This window comes from Neltuma alba, unplaced genomic scaffold (assembly GCF_004799145.2).
Source record: "Neltuma alba isolate B1F8T4 unplaced genomic scaffold, ASM479914v2 tig00011737_pilon, whole genome shotgun sequence".
NCBI classification, from domain to species: domain Eukaryota; kingdom Viridiplantae; phylum Streptophyta; class Magnoliopsida; order Fabales; family Fabaceae; genus Neltuma; species Neltuma alba.
In genome coordinates, this window is record NW_021636365.1 from 271,700 (window position 1) to 298,933 (window position 27,234).

General features: G+C 34.9%; 2 protein-coding genes and 1 long non-coding RNA gene across 3 annotated transcripts in view; all 3 read right to left on the reverse strand.

The window, feature by feature from the left end:
- LOC114717471 (uncharacterized) overlaps positions 1-3,039 on the reverse strand; it is a 37,438-nt gene extending 34,399 nt beyond the window's left edge. The window contains exons 1-2 of the mRNA XM_028902609.1: positions 2,913-3,039; positions 2,518-2,700 (exon numbers count right to left, since the gene is read on the reverse strand). Of these exons, the coding sequence (XP_028758442.1) occupies positions 2,518-2,700; positions 2,913-2,922 (193 nt within the window). The 5' untranslated portion in view covers positions 2,923-3,039. The remainder of the gene's footprint in view (positions 1-2,517; positions 2,701-2,912) is intronic.
- Positions 3,040-4,115: 1,076 nt separating this feature from the next.
- On the reverse strand, positions 4,116-4,565 carry LOC114717462 (uncharacterized). The gene is made up of 3 exons (XR_003737710.1): positions 4,487-4,565; positions 4,247-4,396; positions 4,116-4,128 (listed from the first exon to the last, which is right to left on the reverse strand). It is a non-coding gene; the product is annotated as an uncharacterized LOC114717462 (long non-coding RNA).
- A 15,737-nt stretch (positions 4,566-20,302) lies between these two features.
- LOC114717461 (uncharacterized) lies at positions 20,303-21,192 on the reverse strand. Its single transcript, XM_028902600.1, has 2 exons — positions 21,036-21,192; positions 20,303-20,929 (listed from the first exon to the last, which is right to left on the reverse strand). Exons 1-2 carry the CDS (start codon positions 21,111-21,113, stop codon positions 20,321-20,323), a joined length of 687 nt encoding a protein of 228 aa, XP_028758433.1. The 5' UTR covers positions 21,114-21,192; the 3' UTR covers positions 20,303-20,320.
- Positions 21,193-27,234: the final 6,042 nt, after the last annotated feature.

Here is a 27,234-nt window from a genome sequence, read left to right on the forward strand (position 1 = left end):
TGACTTCCGATGCTCTCACTGTCCTCACGTCTTCATCAGATGGTCCCTGGCATTAGAGAGGCTTGGATACAAATATTTCTTTATTTTCTAAGCTTTTTTTAAACATCTTATTATTTCATCTGGCAATTATATAATTACTATCAAATGGTTAATTTCCATAAGATGTCTTATGTTCTCTATTAATTTCACCAGTCAGTTTCTGTTTAAAAGATAACAGAGTTAACATGGAGGTCCATGGTTTAAAAATAAATAAATAAAGACTCAAGCAGATTAATTTTAAACTTTAAAATATTAGGGGTTATATGTATTTAAGCTTAGGAGAGGCGGCTTATATATGTTAGCTTCCAATTTATAAAACATTCGGTAAAATGTTAAAGAGTTCGTAATCAGTGTGCTTATTTCGAATATAATGTCTCTAACAAATAAAAAATTACTTAAACTCCATTAATATAGTTCATTCCCTATTGAGAAAATCAACTGTTTTTAACAAATATGTTTGGAAGTATGAGAATGTTTTATAGACATTAATCGATTAGGTGTGAGTTACTTTAAATTGCCTCTTATAATAAGTGGTTGAGTACATGTAAGAGATTTAATCAATCATCAATTAATATAATACTCGTACTAAAAGTTGAATGGATCCATGCCTTAGCAAATAATTAATTAAATAGTGATTAATTAACTGCTTCATAGATATTGATTTGGTGAAAATGCTTAGCCTTTTGTGGGGGCTCGGTGATTGTTCATTTTTGTTGGATAATTTACTCTGCAGACCCCTGATATAGGACCTTTTAAATTGGTCATAATTACTTAAAATATCCTTGTTTATCTTAAAGTATTTAGAAAATGGAATTCACTCACTCTTTTAGGTGGGTAGTTTTAAAAAAGAAATTGTTACTTATTTTTAGAAAATTAAGATTACCCGATCTCAATTTCTCACCTTAATCTAACCTTTCATGTCTCGCTTAATCTAAGTTTGATACAAGCTATCGTATCTGAGAAAAAACAGAAACAGTAGTACGTAAATGATTTCTTTATTTAATTCAAAAACCACGACGAATCACTTACATTGAGGCTGCGTGCTCACGTTAACGAGGTTTATAATTCCCCTTTAATAAACAAACAAGCACAAGGAACACAAATTGGTGGAAGGAAAAGCAATTATTGAATATCAGAAAATGCATAGGTTCCACTGGGAGGGGAACAAATGAACGAAAGAAAGGCGTGAATTTCCGTCGCTGGAGAAAAGATATAATCATACATGGCCAGAAGGGAGCGACTGAGGAACCTCTGTAATAATGGATTTCAAAAGATCCATGTAGAGCGGAAACTGTACGATTGCGTAGAAGGAAACAGGAAGGCAAGTGGCTGCATACAGAGGGAACACTGCTGTCTTGAATTTGTCCTCGAGCACGAAGAAATGTGCGGCGCAGAAAGATATAAGCATCGAGGCAATGGACACAAACAGCGAGCTCAAGCCCAGAAGAATCTTGAGGGGCAAATTTTTCTTAAAATCTCTGGGTAGTTTTCGAGAGGTGAGTATGGAAAGGAACATGATCAGTGCAGTGACAGAGAAGCAGAGCCCAATGAGTGCGGTGATAGCGAAGAGTTCAAATGCCGGCTGTTGTTCTAAGGTCGGTTTGCCAGTATCACCATTAGTCCCGCCGGGGACTTGGCTCGACGTTGCAAAGGAAACTCCGGCAACCAGCGCAGCCACCACCGAACAAGATTCAGACGTATCCTTAAGCCACTCGCCACTGTCTTTGACGAGAGTTTCATGACCTTTAGTGAAGATTTGTTCCGGAGTTTCGTCTTTTGCATTGCTAAGGGAAAGGAAGTGGTGTGGCGACAAGGATTTCACATACTGCAATAATAATTCAAATTTCATCTCAAGAAAGTGCATGGACATTGTGAGCATGGCACTTAGACATGCCTGCTTAATTGTAGTAAGTTAAATTACCTCATACCACTTGATTTCCCATTGCATCCGCATTGCAGTGCCATGAATCTGCCAAGGATGTAACCTGGATTCTTCATACTTGGCTGCTAAGTGCAATATAGTATTGTCATCGGTATCCACTGATTCAATGAGGTCGGCCCAAAGATTAAGCTTTAACTCTTTGTTTAACTCTTTGTTTACTCGTTTCTGCACTGCCTCAATAACCCTGGGTTGCCTGTTCTCCACTGCTACCTGCAATATATTTTTATCCTTTGATGTGGTTTCGTAGATGGACACCGGTAGTTGGCTTAGAATTTCGTTCACTACTTCAATTACGCCTTTCTGGGCTGCCACCAACAAGGGTGTGTAAGTTTCTGTCTCCTCATTTGAGTCCCGACCATTGCCTGCCATATCATGCACATACATAATATAATATTCAAATTCATCCATGCATCCATCAATACTATTTCTACCAGCTGGACATTGAATGTTTGTGCCTGCTTTATTCATTAATGCAGCAGAGATATATATCGTATGTTTAATTGATTTGAAACAGCTGAAAATTCAATCGACTATACCTTTTTGATGAACTTGAGCATTCGTTTGTGCATTTTGCTTTCTCGGATCAAATACCTTTCCTATTCCTGGGTCTCTTCCTTCAGTAATGTATGCTGTACTATGCTCTTCCATGAGTGTTTTCAGTATCTGAACACTCCATTCATGTTTTTCTTTCTCCTCCCTTATTTTGTTAACTATCTTCTCTGTCAAGTAAATTCTCTCATGAACAACATAAATTTTTTATAACTTATTTTATAATGATTAAATACTAGATTAGCAAACTCCTACATTTATATAAAATCTAAACTGAGCAAATATAATCCACGATTTGTAAATAGTGTATGTGGCCTCTTATGAATTTTAGATATAACAAGAGTAGTGCAAGAAATGAAACTTGAAGGTCGTATATGTATACCAAATCCCATGAAGCGGAACAAATTTAGGTAGACGGAGACCAGAACCTCATAACAGGTAGTATAATTCTGAGGAATATTTTTACTAATATGGGAGTTATTTGGAGCCTCTGGATCTCTTCCTTTCTCCTTTTCTGTGCACCAACAAATCAATAATGGATAATTAGATGTCAAAGGAAAATTCCGTCTCTGGTTTCAATCTACTAATTTCTTAAACTATATAGTGTCAAATATTTTTCATAGTATATTACAAAAAATTCTTTTATGTCTGTTGAAATTATAAAACAGTAAAACACACTCTTTAATGGAATTTTTACCAAAATGGCTTCCAAAAAAGAAAATACTCCTCCTGCCCTTAATCTAAGATTTAATTTGAGAGTTGATGTTAGTTCTATATGTAAGACATATGTTACATGTTTATCAGTTTTCCCCCAATTAAGTTAGCTTTATATATTAATATTCTCTCAATAATAATCAAGTAGAAGAGGAATGAAGAAAATTAAGAAAGATGATTAAGACGTTTTAGGAGAAAAAATGTCATATTAACTAATTTAATTAACATTATTAATCTACTCAAATTAGTTAATTAGATCTTAAATTAAGGACAAGAGGAGCATTAAAAATGGGCGAATTGATGAATAGCATTTTAACAAACAAAAATCCCAAAGAAGCTTTATATCCAATTTTGGTTTTTAATTTTTTGAGAAAGAAAAGGTAAGGCCAAGTTTCATGGCAAAAAAAAAAAAGACCTAAACAAAAAACCTTCTGACTAACACTTAGAATCAAAAACTTTAAACAATTTAATCCATATTTTGATGTTCGGAAAGTATAACTTTAAAGTCAAGAAGAGTATGAATTAGTTGGCTTTTACCACTTTCGCTGCCTCCTGATTTGCTCGTGGGTCCTCGCTTGTGTTTAATTTTACCCAAAACTGTCATATATATGTGTGTGTGAATATATATATATATAAGAGATAATTAATTGAATTACTACTACATGAGAAATTTTAAGTTGCAGAATTACCAAAGTAATTAATTTAATTACTACTACATGAAAAATGTTAAGTTGTAGAATAATTACCAAAGTAGCAAGCCTCAAAAAACTGATAACATGTCAAGTAGTTCTTGGGGGCTGGGCACTCGTGTTCCGATGTTTTGTCCGATATTGTTGAAGTGAAAGTACAATCTGGATCATATTTTAGCTTATCGACATGGACACCTGTCCTCAACAAAAAAAAACAATAATTATTTAGCACAAAGGCTCAAGTTATCAATTTTATTTTATTCCCCGCCCCGGAAAGAACAAAACACTATAATTGGATTGGTGTTCTACTTACAGTAGTATACAATTTGCTTACACCACGAGAGGCGCAGGCCGCTTCTGAAGGCAGAAGGTTTGCTGGCAAGGACATGAAGAGGAGTCATTCCCTTCTCATTGGATTTGCCCACAAGATCTGGGCACATTTTGATTATGTGGAATGCCAAATCTGCAAATGCATGTTAACAACACAACACAAATAATAATCAATTCATATATATCATCAAAGAAACCTAACAATAAATGATGGATTGCTCACCGAAATGCTCTCTCTTAATGGCAGCGTGAAGGGCAGTATCTCCACCACCGGCTCTTCTTCTAAGAAACTGATATGGTTTTTCTTTGTCTTGCAAATATGCTTTTTCAGCAGCATGGTAGAGGAAGATGAAGGCAGGTTTACGGTTGTGAAGAGCCGCCGTGAAGATGGGCGTCTCGCCCCATTTGTTGGTAATGCTGAGCAAATGGAGACCCATGCTTTGTCCTGCCTCTGCGATACACTTGCACATTGTCACAGACTTTCTTGTGGCTGCGCGATGCAGAGGGGTTTCCCCTCTGCTATTCTCCATTTTCAGAGCTTTTTTGTTGGTATACTTAAGGATTGATTGTACCATCCTCTCCACAACTTCTTCTCTGTCATCACTGATTGCAACGTGCAGTGCGGTGTCTTTTGAGCTCGTGATCACAATGCACTGAACCCCCGATTTTGTTTCGTACAACTCCATGACCTTTTTCCAGTTACCTTTGAATGTGGACTGGGATAATTCAGCTTCGTCTTCGGCACTCACACCCGCTGGTGAAGCAGCAGCAAATGGAAAATCTTCGCTCTCTGAAGCTGCTGGCGATGTTGGAAAACCGGCAAATGGGGGGAAATCATCCATATCCATTTTTTCAGGTTTGACGATCGGGATGAATATGTATATGATGACCACAATGTTCACCACTTCAACTTGGATCCCGATTCAGGGTTATGTCATTTTATACCAAACTCTGCACTTGCACAATAACACACTAACAAAAAGAATCAACGCCAGATTACTTTGATTAGCTTCATAACGGAAAAAGATAAATAGGTGGGGACAACGTTAATTTGAATGAAGGTTAAAAGAAGGAAAGAAAATAAAGCGTGGCAAAGAAGCCATAAATGAAATCCGTATCTAACTTCACTTTTACAACATACACAATAGATAGCTTTCGTGTTTATGACATCACAAGAATCATAAAAAGCAAAAAGCATTTTAGCTCTCGCAAGTGGTGGGGGGGGGGGAATGCATGGAATAGAAGAGATTCATTCTAAAGTGACGGCCGACGTTCATATGTTTGAACAGATTACACTATTTTGACGTTAGTGCCGCTATGGAAGGCGGAGGGTTTTCTGGGCAGGATGTGCAGACGAGTAATATAATCCCCTTGTCATCCACATAGTCCACGTTCTGGTTTCCCTGCAGATTATGATGATTTGAAATGCCAACTCTGCCATCAACATTAATCAATTAACTCAACCATGTAAAATTATAAGTGTAAAAAAAAACCAAATCATGAATTCACGAATGATTTAGAACGAATATATAATTATAGATATGTTATCATAACAACAAAATGTGAATGTATAATTAATACGAGTTTAATTTTAATTATTTGGAATCAGCCAATGAAATTTAAAAGGTATGAGTGTGATATAAAGAGAAAAGGGTGAGATAGATAAAAGGAAGATCCAGGATTGGGTTTTTTTTGGGGGGGGGGGATTTTGAGAAAAAGATAAAATGTCATGCATATATGTGAAATATTTTACCTTAAAACAAACATATATTACTATACGCCAAAAAAAAGTTAGGGTAAAAGCACACGCAATGTTGTTTATACTTTATTAAATTTAAGTTTACAATCTTTTACATTATAAATTTTTTTAATAAAGTACAATAAATATAATAATATTATTATAAGTCATTGTAAAATTTTTATAAAAATAATTTTTTTCATCCCTCAACTTTTAAGTCACTTATAACTTAATCTCTCAGCTATAACTTGGTGCAAGTCAGTTCCTAAATTTTTAACTTACTTATGGTTCAGTCCCCTCTCTTTTTATTTTTTAATATTATTGTCCTTATCATTCATAACTCATTTCTCAGTCATCCTACATGGCATCTGAGTAGTCCTTATCATCTATGATATTGTTAAAATTGGTCCACCTTAGCTCCACATTTTTTTAAGTTAACTAAAATTTACATTAATATTCGTTCTCGCCTCTGGTCTGTTCGATCTCCCTTTTTCCTTTCCTCTGCTTGCGGCTTCCTCTTGTTCCTCTCTTTTCTTTTCTTTCTTTTTTTTTTTCCATCCACGGCTTCTGCTCCCTGATCCCTTTCTTTAACTTTCAATTCCCCTTTTCTATTCTTTCAGCCACCTTGTGACTCCCTTATATTGAATAAAACTATTATTAATATTAAAAAGATAAAACTACCTCTAGTTCCAAACTTCTATTTACAATTATAGAAGAATAAGATAAATGAGGAAAAAAGAGAACTGGTAAGACACTTAAGGTTCTTTTTACGCAGGTCGTTAGCGGTGCTCTCCAAGTGATGCCCAGTTGAAGCAGAAGAAGCGGTGATAAGAAAATAAGAAAGCGTCTTTGAGTTAGACTGGAGTGGAGTGAGGTACGAGAGAACATCAGAATGTGAATTTGGAGCATTGTTTGTGGCAGCGTGGAATTTGAGGTGGAGCAATTTTTCATAAAGCCGAGCTGTTTTGTTTTCCTCTTCAAGCTCCGCCTTTTTTTTTATACCTGCAACTTCCTTCTTCTTCTTTTTTCCTTTCCCATCTTCGTCCCTGCTACAGTCCTTCCTTCTTCTGTTTTTATATTTTTTCACAAAAAGCTAACCTGAGGTGGAGCAATTTTAACATATCATAGATGACAAGGATAACTCAGATGCCACGTAGGATGACTGAAAGTGAGTTATAGATGATAAGAACAATAATATTTAAAAAAATAAAAAGATAAAAGACTGAGTTATTAGTGAGTCAAGAATTTAGAGACTGAGTCGCATCAAATCGTAATTGAGAAATTGAGTTATAAGTGAGTTAAAAGTTAAAGGACCAAAAGATTAATTTTTTCAAAATAAAATAATATTAATTTTTTACATTAAGAAAAATTACGAAGTATTTTATGGAAAAGGAATTAGAATTCTAGAAAATAAGCTTCTCAGATTCTCTATATCATTACCATTGACTCACTCTCAAAATCTAAAATGAGCAATAAATAGTATGTGTCCTCTTACTAATATCATACTACTATATACGAGAGTGCAGGAAACGAACTTATATACCCAATCCCATGAAGCGAAACAAATTTATGCAGACAGGGACCAGAAACTCATGACAGGTGGCATAATTCTGTGGAATATTTTTATTGATATAGGAGTTTTTTGGGGCCACTGGATCCTCTCCTTTCTTCTTTCCCGCGCACCATCAGACGGAGAATGCATGATTAGATGTCAAAGGAAAACTCCCTCTGGTTTGAATCTACTTTCCTAAACTCTTGGTGTCAAATATTTTTAATAGTGTATGACAAAAAATTCTTTTATGTTCGTTGAAATTAGATTGTTTTGAGACTTTTCATTATTAAAACATATATTCTAGTATAATTTTTAATTATTACCGAAATGCCTTCCATAAAAAATATTCAAGAAAATGGAAACAGACTATGGGAAAAATGCAACACCTTACCTCTATATATACTAACAGGGTCCATTGAATATTTGTGAATCACTAGACGCCAGTGTTCTATTATAAAAATGGCAAAAATTTTATTTTTAAATGAATACACTGACGAGTGATTCACACACTTGAACCCTGCTCCTGCAGCTCATACGACAGACACACAGATTTAAAATAATACTACATTTATATAAGTAGTTATACCAGCTATTCAAGACAATGACCTTTACCTGTGCATCGGAAGTGCATACCTCCTTATGGAGGATACAAAATAGTATAAATACTAGCAAGTAAAGGTTACTTGCTCTTAAACATCTGATAAGTCAGATAATTAACTATCAAAATAATTATTCTATATGTACAAAAGTAGCAGGCATTCTTGCTCTTCATACAATCCCACCTTCAGCTCTTATGACCTCCTTATACTTCAAGCTATTAGCCTTCGCTGTTCATCATAAATGGGAGGGTGAGATTCTAAAGAATCCCTGTAGTAGTAATTTCCATCAAACAAATGTGCAGATTACATAAAGCATGCAAAACAAGCCAAAGTAGAACATAACCTTGCAAGCTACTGCATTTAAGCATTTATGCGCAATGACAGATAGACAAGCTAATTAAATAATGCGCAAATACTTGGCAGATACTGCCCCATGTCTATCAGCTACATGTGATCACGGCTAAAAATCCATGCAAGGAATTAAAGATTACATGTTCTCATGTTTTAGAAAAGCAATATGGCACAAACAGACATGCAACAATCATACACAAGTGTAAGGTAGGAAAGAACTACTACCTGGGCCACTTCCCTCCAAATCAAACCTTACCGTTTTCCTTTCTTTCTGCTTCTTGGTGGGCTTGTACAGATATATAAACCTATCATATTAGTAAAGGTAGATCAATACTTGATCCAACTGTATCTCATAAATTAAGTAACTCTTTAAATCTCAAATCTTCTTTAATCTCTACCCTTTTGTAGTAGCCGGTCATCCTGAACAATTTTTCTTGTTTAAACCATTCTCTTTGGAACGCTTCCTCCCTTATCTCAACCCATTCTCAACCCATAGCGTTACTTTACTTAGTAACTGGTCATCTTGGTCAAAAATTATTTTTGTCTATTATAATTAAGGACAATTCCCATGTCCTTTCTTCCCAGGTGGTTCCACTTTTATCAAGTGGTTGGTCATCATGGAAAAACTAAAGAGATATATATATATTATTTTAATCCTCATTTAGCTTCAATTAACACTTATATTCTAGAGAAACAAGACAGTTTTCTTTTCTCATCAATTGACAACAAATATCTATCTATCATCACAAGCACATCTCAACAATAAAATTTAAATCAACTCCTCTACCTTTCATAATCTAGAAATTATTCCTAACTTCAAGACATCTCTAATCTAAAATACTATCTATAACCTTTGAACCCTCCATCAAAGGCTTCTTTCTTAAACTTTCAGATTTTCCATTTCATTTATATCCAGTATTCAAAACTCAAGTTCATTGCATTCCAAGCCTCACACGTTTCTTTCCTTCCCTCAATATGTGTGTATGTATCACTTTTCACTTCCAATACTTAAATTCATTCAAGCTAATTTCTGGACATCTAAATGCACATAACAGCCACTACACTTCCACCTTAAGACAGACACACAATCTTATCTCAAAATTTTATTATGTATTACTATTGCTTCATAATTATGATCGAGTATCAATCAATTTTCAGTTTCACTACTTAAAAATACCCAACAACATCTCTTTTCAACCTTCAAGTTAAATCTAGAAAAAATTTTAGGTTTAAGACTAACTTAAATATAAGTTAAACATTCTTAATTCTCCCTCAAAACAGTAATTAACTTAATTTCAATAATAGCGTACCCTCAAGGATGTTAGGCAACCAAAACATTGAATTCCTAAACTTACATCCCAGCCTCAAACAATTTATTTAGCTAGGTTAATACTACTTAACGCAAAGAAATATCCTTACACTTATTAAATACTAAACCTTCATTTATTTGCTTCCAAGTAACTCTTAATCTTTTCTTTAATTTCCAGTCATAGCCATTGCTTCCCACGGCCCTTATATAAGAAATATATATCCAGTGCAAAATCCTATATAAGTCATATATCGCTACATATACTGAAACTACATACATACATACATACATACATATATATCAGTTCGGTCTCCTCTCCAAAACGGTCATCATCTAACCAGTGACCATTTCCCTTAGCTCCATGAATTCGAGTCCCATGACAGCAACAAAGCACGCACACACATTATACACACACACACACACATACATAAGCTTCGGTTCTTCCTCATATATATATACACTCCAAAATCTCTGTAACCAGTAACAAAGTCCCATCAGCAAACTAACGTAAACAACATGCAAGCACCGAATACACTCCCCTGTCTCGGATTCAAAAAAAAAAAAAAATACAGAGCAACCCGTCACACACAAACTCCTTCTGGATCCCGCGGCACATGCATATATTTATATATATATGTTTCGTGCTATGTCAGTTCGGCCAGCAAGAAAACAGAAGGAAGAAATGAACTTACAGCCTCAAGATCAACTCCTCTCACTAAGTAAATAAGGAACCGAAATTCATTCTTACAGAAACCATGATGCCCCCCTGTTCGGCCAACCTAGAGCACAACCAGAAATCTCACATGCAAGCTTAAAAACCAACATCAAACACTTCAATCTACCCATAGAATCCGAATCCATCGGTCCTCTTATCCTTTCCATCACTTTCTCTCACTACCCTTCTGTCTCTCTCTCCTCAAACACGCCATAACCACTCGGATAACAGGAAAGAAAATGGTGGGAGGTTGATCAGGATGCTCACCTTGACAGTTTAACCGGTTTGCATGCAAGTGTAGCTCCTCAGATCACCACCTCCGGCACTACTCCTTCTCCGTTCTCTCTCTCGGTCTGTCTCCCTCTCTCGAGTTCTCTCACTGTCGCGGATGGAAGGAAATGAAAGAATGCCACGGTGAGCTGATTGTTAATGAAGAAGATGGGACGTGTAGTGTGTGACTTAATGGACCATTTTGCCCCTCTAAACATTCTTATTTACAATTTCATCCTTTCACTAAATTTCTGAAATTATAGAATAAATCCAGAAATTTTTCCATGATGTTTTGTTTGGATTTTCCTTCTCCATTATCTTCTTTGACCCATAAAATAATTTCCCTAAAAATTTTGGGTCAAAAATTAACTCATAACTATTTTTCTTGAATTTTCCAAGAAAATAACTCTTAATTCCAGAAATTAATCCTTAACCCATTTAAGGATTTTATGCCTCAACTATCTTCTTTATTATCTCAAATGATCATCCTAAAATTTTCAGATTAAATATAAATCTCTAAGTATTTTTTCATAATTTTCGGAGAAAATAAACCATTTTTCTCTTAAAATTATCCATTAAAATTATTTAAGCCATTTTTGGGGAAATACCTTTTCCAAAATGTCTCTAAAGCCTAAAAATAAATATTCCATAATTTTTCCCAACTTATTTGGCAAATAAATAATTTTAATGAATTTTCTCTTTTCTGCCCATCCTAAGTCATAAAATTTGGGGTGTTACAAAAAAAATTTATTTAATTTCAAAATAATTATATGACTTGAATCTCTTTTAACAAACAAAAATCTCAAAGAAAATTTATCGAATCAGTATTTTGATATTGGATAACCACGTATAAGTTTTAGGTGAAGAGGAGTATTTTGGGTTTTACCAACTTCGCTGCTGCCTGATAACTCGGCCGTTCCCAGCATGCACTCTTTAGTTTTCAGCAGAACCGTCAAATATATGTGTATGAAGATGATAAGAGAGATGATTAATTTGAAAACACAATTAGTAAGAGAAATCTTTAGTTGTTGCATTGTTAAATTAGAATGACCAGAGTAGCAGCCGTAAAGAAACTGGTAACATGTCAGGTAGTTATCAGGAGCCCGGCACATGAGCTCCGATGTCTTTTGACTCTTATCTGATGTTCTCGAAGTTAAAGCAAATTCCGGATCAAATTTCAGCGGATCCACATGCACGCCTTATGTTCGAAAAAAGAACGAGTTAAAAACTGATTAACTAGTTTTTGGTTCCAGCTGTCCATTACAATTTATCTTAGCTGTATATAAATATATAGATGAGTTGTGCTCCTTGTTAAATGATATGAAATACTATACAGTTCAGAATATCTTTCTCCCATTTCTCTTTCGTATGAAAAGGCCCAAGTTATTAATTAGCAATAATACCTACGAACATATATATATGTGTGAGTAGTGTACTTACAGTAGTATATGATTTGCTTCCACCACAAGAGGCGCATGCCACTTTTGAAGGCAGAAGGTTTGCTGGCAAGGACATGAAGAGGAGGGAGTCCCTTCACGTCGGATTTGTCGACAAGATCTGGGTAAACCTTGATCATGTGGAATGCCAAATCTGCAAGTGTATGTTAACAACTAATATATCATCGAAGAAACCTAGCGACCGGTGATGGATGCTCGCCAAAGTGCTCTCTCTTAATGGCAGCGCGTAGGACAGTATCTCCAGCACCGACGGTTCTTCTAAGAAACTGATATGGTTTTTCTGTGTCGTGCGAGTATGCTTCATCGGCAGCATCGAAGGCAGGTTTACGGTTGTGAAGAGCCGCCGTGAAGATAGGCCTCTCGCCCCATTTGTTGGTAATGCTGAGCAAATGCAGACCTATGAGCTGTCCAGCCTCTACGATACACTTGCACATTGTCACGGAATTTCTAGTGGCTGCGCGATGCAGAGGGGTTTCCCCTCTGTTATTCTTCATTTTCAGAGCTCTTTTGTTGGTACACTAGAGGATTGATTCTACCATCCTCTCCACAACTTCTTCTCTGTCATCAGTGATTGCCACGTGCAGTGCTGTGTCCTTTGAGCTCGTGATCACACTGCACTGAACCCCTGATTTTGTTTCGTATAACTCAGTCTCCTCTTGAGCACTTGCACCCTCTGGTGAAGAAGCAGCAAATGGAAAATCTTCAGTCTCTGAAACTGTCGATGCTGGAAAACCAGCAAATGAAAGAAAATCATCCTTATCCATTTGTTCAGGTTGATTTGACGATGATGAATATAATTATGATGACCACAATGTTCACTGCTTAGATCCCCCATTCACGGTTATGTCATTTTATACCAAACTCTCTACTTCCACAACACATTAACGAAAAGAATGAATACCAGATTACTTTGACGGAAAAAAGATAAATACGTGGGGACGACGTTAAAAGAAATAAAGAAATTAAAGGGTAGGTACGCACGTAACATAGAAGCTATAAATTAAATCAATCTAACCTCACTTCTATTAATATATATGCGCAATAGATACCTTTCGCTTTCATGACAACATAAGAGTCATTAAAAATAGAATGATTCTTTCACTTTTTTCTCTTTCCTTTATAAATTGTCTATAGCTAATTAAGTGCTCGACCACCTTGCCTTCACAATAATTTAGCGATCTTGAGAGTTACAAAATTGAAATGGAGAGAACACTTTGGCAAGCTTTTGCCGACACCAGAAGATTTGTCCTGAAAAAAGCAGCAGCCACATATACCCATAGGTTTCTCGGAACCACTAGTTTTAATACTCATCACTTTGATGAGCACCCTAAACTTATCAAATCTGGATCGTCTATATTTGATTTAAACGATTTATATTTAAAATTTTTAATTATTTATTTTTAAATAGAAAAAACTATTTTTTCAAAGAATGATAATCAAGAGATTATCTCTATTTTAGATTCTGTATAAATTAAAATAACTATTTTCAATAAATAAAAATAAACAATAAATCAAATCTGGACCATCCAAATAAAATATGGATGATCCAACTCTAATAAGTTTAGGGTTGACAAACTCAATTATTTTTATATATTTTGGTATCTTTTATATGAGTTTTGTCAGCTTAATTGGTCCCTTTTTGCCTTAATTGACTTATTTTGAATTATTATTTTATAGGGGCAAAATTGTCATGTTTTGATTTAATTATGACTAATTGATTTTTGAGGACAATTAATGCTACCTTATCTTTGAATTTTTGCTTGCAGGTTTTTGGAAGATTTTGAAAATAAAAAAAAAGAGAAAAGAAAAAAATAAATTAAAAAAAAGAAAATAAAATAAAATAATAAAAGGGGGGAGCAAAACGCTGCGTTTTGCTCCACCCCTAATATCCAATATTACATTCACCATAGGGGGACCCGAAAGGAAGAGACGCAAGCGGCGCTGAGGCAGAAGACGTGGGCGGCGTGAATAATACCCCACAAAACCTATTATTCAAAAACCCAGGAGCAAACCGACACACACACACACGCGCGGAGGCGAAGACGCAAGCGGGGCGGGAGGAACTCACGAGCTGGAGGCGGCGTGAATTGAAGAGACCAGCGGCGAGGAAGAGAGAACGAAGGACCATAGCTTCACGGCAAAATCACTCCTGCAGATTCCATCTTCATTGTTCTTCATGGCTGAACCGAATTGGAATTTTGGTGGAGCTGTGGTGATGGTTAGGAGTAGCTAAATCCTTCCAATTCTCTAGAGCAATGGTTATGACTTGAACTTAGAGCTTCAAAGGGGAGTTTTAACTCTTCTAATCTTTACTTCTTTCATTATAATTGTGATTTCTAGGTCTTAGAATGAATTTTATAATGTTTGAATGGGCTGTGATGATTTATATTTGTATTGAGATTGGTTGTAGTTGTTGGAATCTTTGATTAGCATTTAACATTATGCTATGATTAGCTTTAATTTCTTTACATTGTACTGGGTCAGACTATGTTTTGAAATTATTGTGAATATTTAGTAGTAATTCAAGGTGGCTTGGTTATTGGACTAAAAATGTTAATTGCTTTTCTTTGATTTTCTTTTTGGCTAATTGTGCTGAAACAGTTTAATAGTGAATAATTAATATGCAAGGTGGCTTGGTGTTGATTATTCTAATTAAACCGAGTCTAGGGGGTGGCCCTTAGAGTCTTTTGAATTTAGCTAACTCCCAAATTAATTGAAGTAATGATAGCCTTAATCATTGTGCTAGAGGATTGCTTTTCCAATTGCTATCACTTGTTAATTCTCTTTGTTTATCTCATTCATATCCATTTTATAAAACTAAAAATCCAAAAATTATTTACTCATTTTATATCCTTTTAAATTTTGCCAATCAGGACAAGAAAATCAATCCCTTTTCAAGTCAATTCTTTATTTTTGATACTTAGTTGCTTAGGATTTCAAATAAAGGCTCCTCAAAGTGAAACGACCCGAGTTTTGCACTATATTGCATTGCTTGGATTTATTTTTGATTGGGAACCCCAAGGTAAATGATAAAGGCTCTCATCAAGGGTGCTCATCAAAACAATGAGCACCGAAACTGATTCCTGTGTTTCTCACATACACATGTTTGGCCGAAGACTACAAAAGCTAATTAAAGCTGCCTGAATTCACACAAAGTTGTATTTGGTCTTCGATGTTGTTGAGATTCTGCAATTTAAAAACTAGGGCTCAGTTTGATTTATGGGTTGAAAATCCGTTGATTTTTATCCATTATGTGAATTGCGTTTTTCTTACGATAATAATCAATAATTTTTTGATGTACACAAGCAAAATGTAAACAACGTAAGTGTACTAATAGTATTAAAATAACAAAAAAAAAGTAGAGTATTGTTTCTACAAAGAAACATATAAAATGATGTTTACGCATTAGAGTTTTCATTTTTTTAATTAAGCAAGCTAAATTAAAATTAATTAACCAAAAAGAAATAAAATTCAAATAAAAACAAAATATTTCTTAACTAAAACCTTATGAAATTCGTATCATTTCAATATATTTTTGTATAATTTCTTTTCTTTTTTTCATAAACTTCCACGCAGTTGATGAATATATATATATATATATAATAGGAAAATATGCGTAATTGATACTTGAGTTAAAGGCATAATCTTTTAAGTGCCCCTTGTTTTTCATTCTTCAGGAAAAAGCTATTGAGAAGTTTGGGCTTGTGGCAAACAATTTTTTTTTTTGGCTAAACACAATTAACCTTTTATTAAAAAGAATCATGTTTGAAACATTGTTGGATACTAAATGATAGCCCTACCCTACCTACATAAGAATGACTAAAAATTCAGAAAAGTACTTGTCTAGTCAAATGTAGTGTGGGGTTCATCTCCTGTGACTGTTTTAATTTCATATGACTAAAAAAAGTTATTGTATACTTCTGCTTCATTTTTAATTTTTCTTAAGCCCACCTTTAGGCCAATTTGGTTATCATCTCATATCAGAGAATTGCTGAACAAAGTACTCTTTCGATCCTAAATATAAGATCCTTATACACACTAGTATAAGGGTCCGGAGGAGTATATTGTACCTTGAATGTCTTTAAACTTAAGTGACTATCTTTACAAGTAGGTGTATCGTTATTTACAAACGACCTGGAACAAGTTGCCAGTAAAATGGCAGGGCAATCTTGAAAATTACAAAAATGAAAGGGGAGACTTGAGAGAGGCCTTTAGTTACGCTGTGTGATAAGTACTTATTTTATTATGATTTTTCATATCTTATTCAGGATTTTATCATATTTATTGGGCTTAAATACATTTATTATGATTAATTTGGATTGATTGTGATTGGATGAAAATATTGCTAAAAATGACAAAAATATCAATTTTTATGACTTATCTTACTTGATTGGTTTTTTGAAAAATATGATATCACAATATCTTCAATTTTATTGTAAAAAATTTGGGAAAAATTGAAGACAAAAGCTGAAAGAGAAGGACTTAATGAATTGTAGGCAAGGACCAGCAGATTTCAATAATTACACAAGAGGACCAACACATGAGACTCACCGTTTCGGGAGACAAGCTTAGGGCACCTGACTCAATTCTTCTTCTTCGATTAGCAAGAACGTGGGGGATTGGAGGCAGAGCGGACTGAGGGCAGAGAGGGTCGCGACCTTCACCTTCTCTTTCATTCACCATCGTCACATCTCTCCGTCACTCCATGAACCATCGTCGACCCCTTCCACAGTCACCATCACCATCGACGGCGACCCAATCCTTTCCTTTGTCAATCACCACCTCCATCCCTTCCATCATCATAGTCTTCAATCTCTCACAGCCAGGGAGAAAGATCGCGACCTTCGTTTTCCTCCATCCGTGAGCACTGCCGTCGAACTCGTCTTCACCACTAATCATCATCATCTTCAAGCCGCGACGCCTCCACCTTCCATTCTTCTTGTGTGAGTCTCTCAGCCCGCCTCTCTTCTTCCAATTCTTGGTTACTACAATGGGGATTGAAGAGTTGAAGGAGCTCGGCGGAACAACTCAGATTACCTTGAGCAGCTGAGTGTGGAATCCCTCTAGGAGCAGAGAGCTATGCCAGAGCTTGGAGCAATCAATTAAAGAGTTTTAATTATATTCTCATCTCCAATTTCAGTTTTGAATTTTGGTTTATTTTAGTTAGATAATTGGATTGTGATTCTCGATTTGTTGCGTTACAGAATCAGTGTAATTTGGGATTTGAATATTGAGTTTGATAGTTGTGCACTTGGTTTGTATTATTGAATGCTTAACTTGATTAATCTAAGTTTAAGCAGTTACTTAAGCTAATTGATTGATTGGAAATTAAAACTCTATAAATCCTTTGAAGTAAGGAAGGCATGGTTTAAAACTCTAAAAGGAAAATCTTCAAATTCAATTTATCATTTCACTTATTTTTATAAAAAGAAAATTTAAAAAGAAGTATTTGGAAAAAAAATTCAATTTCTTTGGCAAAGTAGTTTTTTTTTTTAAATTTGAAAAAACCAATAAAACCCCCTTTAGTAGCAATTTTTATATTTAGTTAGATTAGGAACTAAATAATTTTTAGGTCAACAAGAGAATAACCTTGATTGCATCACTTACTGTATTCTAAATCAAATTTAATTTGATCCTGAAGGCAAACAGTTCTTGATATTAAAGCTAATTAACTAATTTAAATAAATTAAAGAAATAAGTTAAGGTAGTTATTTGTAATAAATAAGCATTGTTTTTCCTAAAATACTCTTGCTAATTTTGTGTATTAGTAAGGGTATTTTAACATGTGCAACTACTACAAGGAGTACCTTGGAAAAAAATAGATAAATATGATAGATAAAGTAAATTGAGGTTTTATATTTAGGACCAAATTAAAAATCAAACTAACTCTTATATTAAAAATCGGAGGTAGTATTACTCAACATTAATTATTTACTCTAATTAGGATCTCTTAAATTCAAATAAACGCATCTTGTTGGAAAAAGGGTTCTAATTTTCTTTTTTGAGCATGTAACAATTCAGATGAGATGTGTGGGGTGCCACCAGATTCGAATTCTGTGCAGCAACAAATTAATTGAGTGATGTGATTATGTATATGACCTGTAAGAATGCAACAAGAAAGAGAAAAAGGAACGGATGGCTTGCATGGTTTTTCGTGCGTGCAGATCTAATTCCTCTGTGTTGAGAAATAATCATTCTCAAGTGACAATGTTGGTTCAAATGTGCGTGCTGATGTTAAATTTGTGTTGCGTGGGATTCTCTACTTTTTCTTTTTTTTTTCTCTTCCTCATAAATTATTTCAATCATTTTCATTTTTTTATTTTTAAAATAAAATAAATATTATTTATAAACGAACTTTTCGATTACCAATTTTTAACTCCATTTATATTTATATATAAATTTTCCTTTTTTTATTAAAAAATCTAGATAATTTTTTTCCGTACTGAAAATTTTAGATAAGTTGAGTCATGAATAATTTAACATTACGGTTAAGGGTGGGTAAAGTGCGTCTAAAATTCTGGGTTGTTTATTCTCCGGCTCCTCCGTCCTCGCAGGTAAGGGGGGTTGGAAGATAGCTCCCTGTCGAGCTTCATCCCCCCAACCCTCTCCTTCACTCAATGTTTCTCCTGCTGCGCGAGAGTGGAAGTTTGCAGCCTTGCGGGCCTCGGAGGGCCCCTGCCAGTACCGGAAGTGATAAAAAAAAAAAAGTATTAATATAATATTATTCAGATTCTGAATTATACGTCGCTACGCTATTCCCAAGGACTGATAGCGAAATTCTCGGGTCATCTCAATGGGTTCAGAAACCACACGTTTCTCTGGATCATCATAGCGTGCTTCTACATATCCACGCAACAAATCGATGGATATCATATTTACTGAGTTTCTAGTTGATTTAATAATCAGCTTAATCCTCATCATTGGTAATTAACTTGTTTAGCTTGGAAGAAAGAGATTTTTTTAATAGAAGTCGAATCCCCATATAAATATATTGTTGCAAGCGGGCCTTCATATGATATATGTAGATTGAAAACGATTTTGGGGTCATTGTAATGACACACACACGCACTCTCTATCTAAATCTAATTGTAATGGTTTAAATTTAAAATTTTCAATTTATGATTTTTGAATTAAAAAATTATGCTTTAAAACACCAAAAATTGAGAGATTATTTTCATCTTGAATTTCATACCTATAAAAAATAAAAAATAAAAAAATTAAATATGAACTGTCTAGATAAAAAATGAATATTCATATCTCTTTTTTTTTTAATTTATTTTCAAAATAATTATTTTAATAAATACAAAATCTAAAATAAAGATAATCTGTTTACTATTTTTCCCCAAAGAATAATCTCGAAAACAAAGATAATATGTTGTTAACTATTTTTTTTCAAAGAATAATCTTTTATTTAAAAATAATCAATTGAAACTTTTAAATGTGTACTATCTATATTAGATTTAGATGTTTCAAATATGATGAATTTGAATATTTATCAAGACTGATAAGCATATAAACTGAGTCCGTTACTGTGGGGTTTTCAAAAGATTTAACTCATCAGAAAATTCCGCTTAGATCTCACGAAAGCGCAAAAATTTTATTTATATGAAATTTTGCTTGCAATTGGTTTTTTGTGTTGTAAAAAGAGTCTAAAGAAGTCAAAGATTTTTTTTTCCCCTCTAAAACTCGAGGGATGATGTAGATTGTTTCATGTTCATGATCAACAGTGTCAAGTATGTGCAATGGTATTTCTTGTCGGGCAATATTTCGCAGAACTAGAATTTCACAAGATCGACATTGAAGGGCAGATCAGCAATGTTAATATGGGAAAATCTAGCAAGGATCAAATACATTATTGTACTAATAATCATTAGGAGGGGAAGGGAGAAAGAAATTAAAGACATGTATATGGAAGATGGGAGGGAGAGAATCCCCAGCTACATATAATCATGAATAAGTCAATAAACATAATTGTTGATGGATTTAGGAATTATCCAAGCGGGAAGGCTCAATTTCTCCAAAAGTCGTGGGGTTATTATTTTGAGCCATTGCCCCTTCTACCCCTTTTAAATACTTTTCTGATAGTATGGTCGTTGAACTTTCGTAAAAATACCTCTGAAAAGATCCATGTAGAGTGGAAATTCTATAATTGTGAAGGAAATAGGAAGACAAACGATACAATAGAGGATGAGCGCTACTGAGTTCTTGGACTTGTCCTCAAGCACAAAGGAATGCGCAGCGCAGAAAGAGATGAACATTGAGATAATGGACAGAAACAGTGAGCTTAAGGCCGAAAAAAGTTTCAAAGGCAATTTTTTCATAAAATCAGCGGGTTGTTTTCGTGAGGTCAGGATGGAAAGGAACAAGATGAGTGCAGTGACAGAGAAGCAGAGTGCCATGAGTGCAGAGATCGCAAAAATATCAAATCCAGGACGTCTTTCTAAGGTTGGTTTGCCGGTCTTGTCATCGTTGCCACCGGGTACAGTGGTTGATGTTGCATAGGCAACTCCGGCAACCAGCGCGGCCACCACTGAGCAGGATTCAGATGTACGACTAAGCCATTCATCACTCTTTTCGACAAGATCTTTATGATATGTAAAGAAGACTTCTTCTGGAGTTTTACCTTCTCGGTTTTTAAGGAATGCTGCGTAGGATGGCACCAACGATTTCACATACTGCAATTCAAACTCAATCGTCAGAGTACTTAAACTTAAATATTTACAAGGATAACCAATACAAGTATCTGAGAGCGAAAAATGCATATCATATCTACATATTTACCTTATACCACTTGGTGTCATGTTGCATCTGCAAGGCACTAGGGCCCCGATGAAACTGCGATTCGTACTTTGCCGCCATGTGCAATATATTATTGCCACCGAAATCCACCGACTGAAGGAGTTTATTCCACAGCCTCTGCTGCTTGAGAAGCTTAAAAACATAGGGTTGCCTGTACTCGACTGCTATATGCAACACATTTTGGCCTTTCGAGTTGGTTTCGTGGATGGCCCCTGGTTTGTCCTTTAGAATTTGCTCCAGTATTTCCAAAACTCCATTTTTCGCTGCAATAAATAATGCTGACTCCTTTCTGTCCCATTCTTCCTTCTTCTCTCCGTCGCCTACAGATAAATCCAATGAATATGATGCAGTGGAATCTGAGTAAGGAAACAGAGGATATAATACACCACTAACCCAGGCATATGCAGCATCCGGTTAAAGCCTTGCTTTCGGATCCACTAGTTTTGCCTTTGCACAAGCTTGTGAGGAGTCCTCGCAATTCTTGATTGTTTTGAAACGTTAATTTAGACAATAAGAGAACAAAAGGGAGCTGAGAAATACTTTTATTTTACATGTTGTGATTAAAGACTTCCAGGTTTCAAAATTCAATGACTTGATATAATTAATGTTAGAGAGTTACCCTTTAACTTGTTTTCATCCACATCAACAATTTTAGTCTCCTCCTCCCTTTTTTCTGCAATTCATAAAGTAGAGATTAGACTTCGGATCGTTTTAAAAAATACAATAATAAATCAGATTAGGCACAATAAGAATAATATGACGACCCGAACTTCAGGCTCTATATTTTGGCCTGCAATTAATTGCATAGTTTTTGCAGAGAAATCGGGAAATTTTAATTACCTTCCTGTTGATTCTGATTGCTATCATCATTTTGTTTCGTCGTTTGGCCTGCAAGTGCAATTATTAAATTATAAATTGGTGGCGCTCTATTTAGAAATTTCAGCCCACTTCTTCCCATCCATAATCTATAGTTTTATATATGTGTGTGCGCGCGCGCATTTATGCAACAATGAGGTATAAGTTTATTTTCACTATTTTGAGTCGATTTTCTTTCTATCTTTTTTGGTGAAACTAAGTCTGTTTTCTGGATGGATATAACATCTACACTCACAGTGCCACAAGCCCAATAAAAATAAAGGTGGGCGTTGAGGGTGATTTATTGTTGCAAATAGAACTTGTTGATAAACCAAGGTTCGAATCCTTACTAGGAGATGTGCTCACATTTAGTGTCCGACAGTGCCTCGAATAGGATTACTTCCAATAGTAGGATACTATGCTTTAGCGAAAAAATAGAACTTGTTGATACCATGAAATTAACCATAATTGGAAAACCTTGTTTGTCGACGATCTGACCACTAGGTCTGGGAAATGGTGGTTCTCCTTCGGTAGTTCCATGATGTAAGGAATAGCTTTGGATCAGGGCACTTCCACCTCCAACGTATGCTACATCTTTATGCTCCCAAAGTCGACCCAGTATTTCGCGACACCAGACGTGCTTTTGTTTCTTGATCTTCAAATCCTTTAGTTCCCGAAACCCTTCATATAAACAAAACCACATGTACGGTCACAGAGAATTAAAATCATGATTCACAAATACTACCTAGTCCTTAATATAAAGCTAATTAACTAATTTGATTATATTAAGGAAGTTTGTTAAGTTAATGATTTGTAATAAATAAGTGTTGTTTTTCTAAAAATATTCTTGCCAATCAAGCGTATTAGTTACAACCACTATTATTACAAAGACTACCTTGAAAAAAAAAAGGTAAATATGAGAGGCAAAGTGACTTGGAGTTTTATATTTGGGATTAAAATAAAAGTCAAATAAGTTTTTATATTGAGGATCGGAGGTAGTAATTATAGGGTTATGGTGCATCCAGTACCCTAAAATATTTCGTGTTGTATAGCATTCTGACATTTTTTTTCATGTGCTTCCAACACCCTAAATTATATGTTGGTACATCAGCATCCTAAAGTATTTTTTCAAGTGGGTTCAACACCTCAAATTATTTCTTGATGCATGCATTTGACACCCTAAATTGCTATGTGTAAAATTGCACTAAAAAATACTCTAGGGTGTTAGATGTACTAGAAAACATATTTTAGGACGTTGGACACAACACTAAATATTTTAGGATGTTAGATCTACCCAAAAAAATATTTCAAGTTACTGGATGCATCTTACCCCATAGTTATATATATCAGCACAATTAAGCCAGCTTGATAGGTACTAATATTATACTCTCTCTGTCCCTTTTTAATTATAAGTAACTTTGAACTTCATTACGTGGATAAAAAAATTAGTTAAAGACAATAAATAGGTAGAGATTGTGAGTTTTTTCTTCAAAACATCTTTATTTATGGGGGGAGAAAAAGTATAAGAAAGAGAATAAGAAAATTATTATAATAAAGAGAATTATGAAAGAGAGAGAATGTGTGATGGAGAAAAATGATAACTTGGAGAATGAGATAATAAATATATTGAGTATTAAAATAAGTAATTAATGAGAATAAAATAGAAAAATTGCCACAAAAATTTAAAACAAATTATAAATATTGCTTATATTTAAAAATAAAAGAAAAATGATAGTTATTATTTATAAAAAGCAACGAGAGAGTAGAGATGGAGAGTGCATACGAAGGGTGCCAACGACAGGCAGAATAACAAAAGTGAACGCACGCGCGAAAATGTCAAAACATGTCCAATAATTTGGCGGCACATTTTCATATCCGTCGTAACTTGGATTTTCTGCATCCGCTCCTGCGCGCAGCAAAACAAGGAACATATATATGATCAAACTCAAACAAGCCACCCTAGCTAGACTACTTAATTACTATATGCAACTATATACTCTTCTGATCTTATTTATAAGAGAGAGAGAAGATGCTTTTTATTCCTATAGGGCACTAAGAAAATTTTTTATATGAACGTATAATTTTATTCTTTATTTATTGATGTGTTGACTTTCTTTACATGTATAATGGATATTAAATAGGGATAAAATTAAAAAGTTATTGACTTTTAAATGAGAGTTAATGAAGTTTAAGATTTTTTTAATACGTGTGAAACAGGTTGAAAGTGACTTCTAAATAGAACCAAATGAACATACTTTAAGACTAAACTGAGTAAACTAAAGATATACGAAGTATGTTTTCATTTAGATTGAACTTGCCAGCCTGGGTTCTTTGTCTTCCAGATGATTTTATCCGGAGCAATGGGTCAGTCTTTGGGTGCTGTTCGAGGCTCCTCAATGACTTCACGCATATGCCTTCCGCCACAAAAGGAAAATAAATAAATACTTGAATTATTGATATATCTAGGAGACTGTTTGTATTCTAAAATATAAAGAATACTTATAATTCAGTTTTTATTTTAAAAATTTACAAATTGACATCCATGAAGGGGTTCATGTTCTTAACTTTATTTTGTTTTCATGAATTAAGCTTTGTCTTGTCGGGTAATGGAAGAGGTCGTACAACGGAGACAAAAAATAACAGAGAGAATTACGAGGAGATTAAAAGGAGAAAAAATGTAATCAATAAAAATTTAAATAACAAATCAACAGCAAAAACTTCTAATCGTTTTCTTTATTAAAATGATGCTCAATTATCATTAAGATTTTTTTATTATTAAATTCTTGGCTTGAGACTTTATGAAAATTCTCTCAAAATAAAAATCAGATGTGGGGCCTGACTCGTTAGTGTTGGCTCCTACTTCTTTTTTCCCCCCTTTTGGGAAAAAGGTAAATAAATACGTACTAGTGGCATACTTACAGTCGTAGACAAGCTTGTGATACCATCTAAAACTGCTGCTGCTTTCAAAGGCGGAAGGTTTGTCGGCCAGGATATGGAGAGGGGTAATTCCCCTTTCATCCAAAGAGCCCACTATAAACTCTCCGTAAAGATGAATGATTTCAAATGCCAACTCTGTGAATGCAAACAAGAATGAGTTAACAAAGGTCATATATAAATAAATGATTAATGAATCAACAAGGGCTCGGAGTAACCAACCAAAGTGGTCTCGGCGGATGGTGCAGTGAAGGATATTCACTCCATCGCTGGATCTTCTCCAGAGGCGCGCAGTTGGGTCGGGGCAACGAGAGTGGAGGTAAAGGAAAGCATCCATATGGCCGTGAAGAGCGGCCAAGAAGAGAGGAGTCTCTCCTTTCGCGTTGCGAGCTTCAATCAGTTGGGCGTCTCGTTGAGCTTCGGCGATGCACTTGCACATCTCGAGGGACCCTATTGATGCTGCACAGTGCAGTGGGGTATCTCCTCGATCATTCTTTTTTCCCAGCGCAGACAACGACCCACTTCTCGTGATTTCCATTACTAGCTTCTCCACCATATCTCCTCTGTAGTCCTCCACCGCTACATGCAACACTGTGTCGCCGGCGTTGTTGATCGGTTTATCGTGAATAATACTCACTTTGTTTTTGTATATCGTCAAAGCTTCATCCCAATCACCCTCTAGCGTGGAATCGTGTAAACTGTCCGCCGTCACCAGAACATCCGTAAGGGAATCCATACGTTGCATTTTGCCACGATGCACGAACCAACACAACGTGACTATGTGTGTGTTAAGATGGTGGCAGTGGCTGGTGGTCACTTCGTTCCCAAAACTCGCTTTTTATACTGCTCAGCTGCTCCCATGTGTGTCTGTAGTACAGTACAGATGAATCTCTTTTCATTATATTGTGGAAGGGCAATGTGATATCTTTTTGTTTTTTCATTTTTTTATCAATTAATAATTATGCATATATGTATACGGAACACGTTACGTTGTTTGCCCTTTCGAATGTGATGAGCAACGATAACCTAGAAACAAACATCCTATGACGTTCAGATGGATCCTCTCCAGCCCTTTGAAAAGTGTGGTGGCATGGTAAAACATAAACCCAAAAAATAAAGTACTGTACATAGTGTGCTAAGCGTAGCCTGGAGAGGTGAACCAAGAGATAATCTGAGCACACCTGAATTTAGCGATTCTGTTTAAGTTGACAATTGCTTATACTCTTTTGGTTTTATTTATAGGGCGAAGTAGCGCTTAACACCCTAAAATTATTTCACAGGCACACTCAACACCCTAATCTTTTAAAGGGTGCAATTTTACCCCTCATTTTTTAAATTTGGAGCAATTTTAATCAGAACTAACTTTGCATCGAACTCCGTTTAAAAACCTTGACACATGGCTTTTTTTTTTTTGAAAACTTCCAGGTAAGCATATTGACATGGCACCTAATAATAATGAAATTTCCACATAAGCTTTGGTTTTTCAATCAGAAACAAACCCTTCAGTGTTTCAGCATGTAAAGAAGAGTGGAGAAGCATCATGCAAATAGCAGTTGAAGAGTAGAGAAGCATCAAAATCAGGTGAGGAAATTCGTCTTCGAGTAGAAAGGAAAGATCGATTAAAAGGTAGGAATAAATTTGTATTGGTTTTGTTTTCCTTCTATAGTCCCACTGAAGCCATAAAAAAACAAATAGGGTTTACTAAAAAGAGGTTTTTTATTCAGAAAATGGAAGGAGATGGGAATCGAGATGATGTGGCATTTGATGTGTTGGTTGAAGATGACAGGAAGAAAAGAGCCCACCAGGTTGATGAAGACCATAGGTACAAGCAGCCACCAAGTTCTTGCGTGTTAGGGTTTCTGATCAATTTCAAAGTTAAAAAATGCAAGTTAATAAATTTTTTAAAAAGATTCAGATCAGCCCTTCTTCATGTCATATACTTACGTGGAAGTTTTCCAAAAAAAAAAAGAGTTATGTGTCAAGGTTTTTAAATGGAGTTTAATGCAAAGTTAGTCATAGTTAAAATTGCTACAAATTTAAAAAATGAAGGATAAAATTGCACCATTTAAAAGATTAGGGTATTGAATGCTCCTATAAAATAAGTTTAGGGTGTTGAGCGCTACTTCACCCTTATGTATAAGGTACTTCTAGCATGTTTTACACAGACCAAAAAAATCTTAATTTCATTAACTCTCATTTAAATTTTAATGACTTTCTAACTTTATCTCTATTTAATATACATTATACTTCATATAAATAAAGTCAACACAATAATAAATGAGGGGTAAAATTGTACATCCATATAGAAAATTTCTCTCAGTACCCTATAAATAGGACCAAAAAATACCTTCTCTCTGCCTTATAAATAGGACCAGAGGAGTATATAATCAAA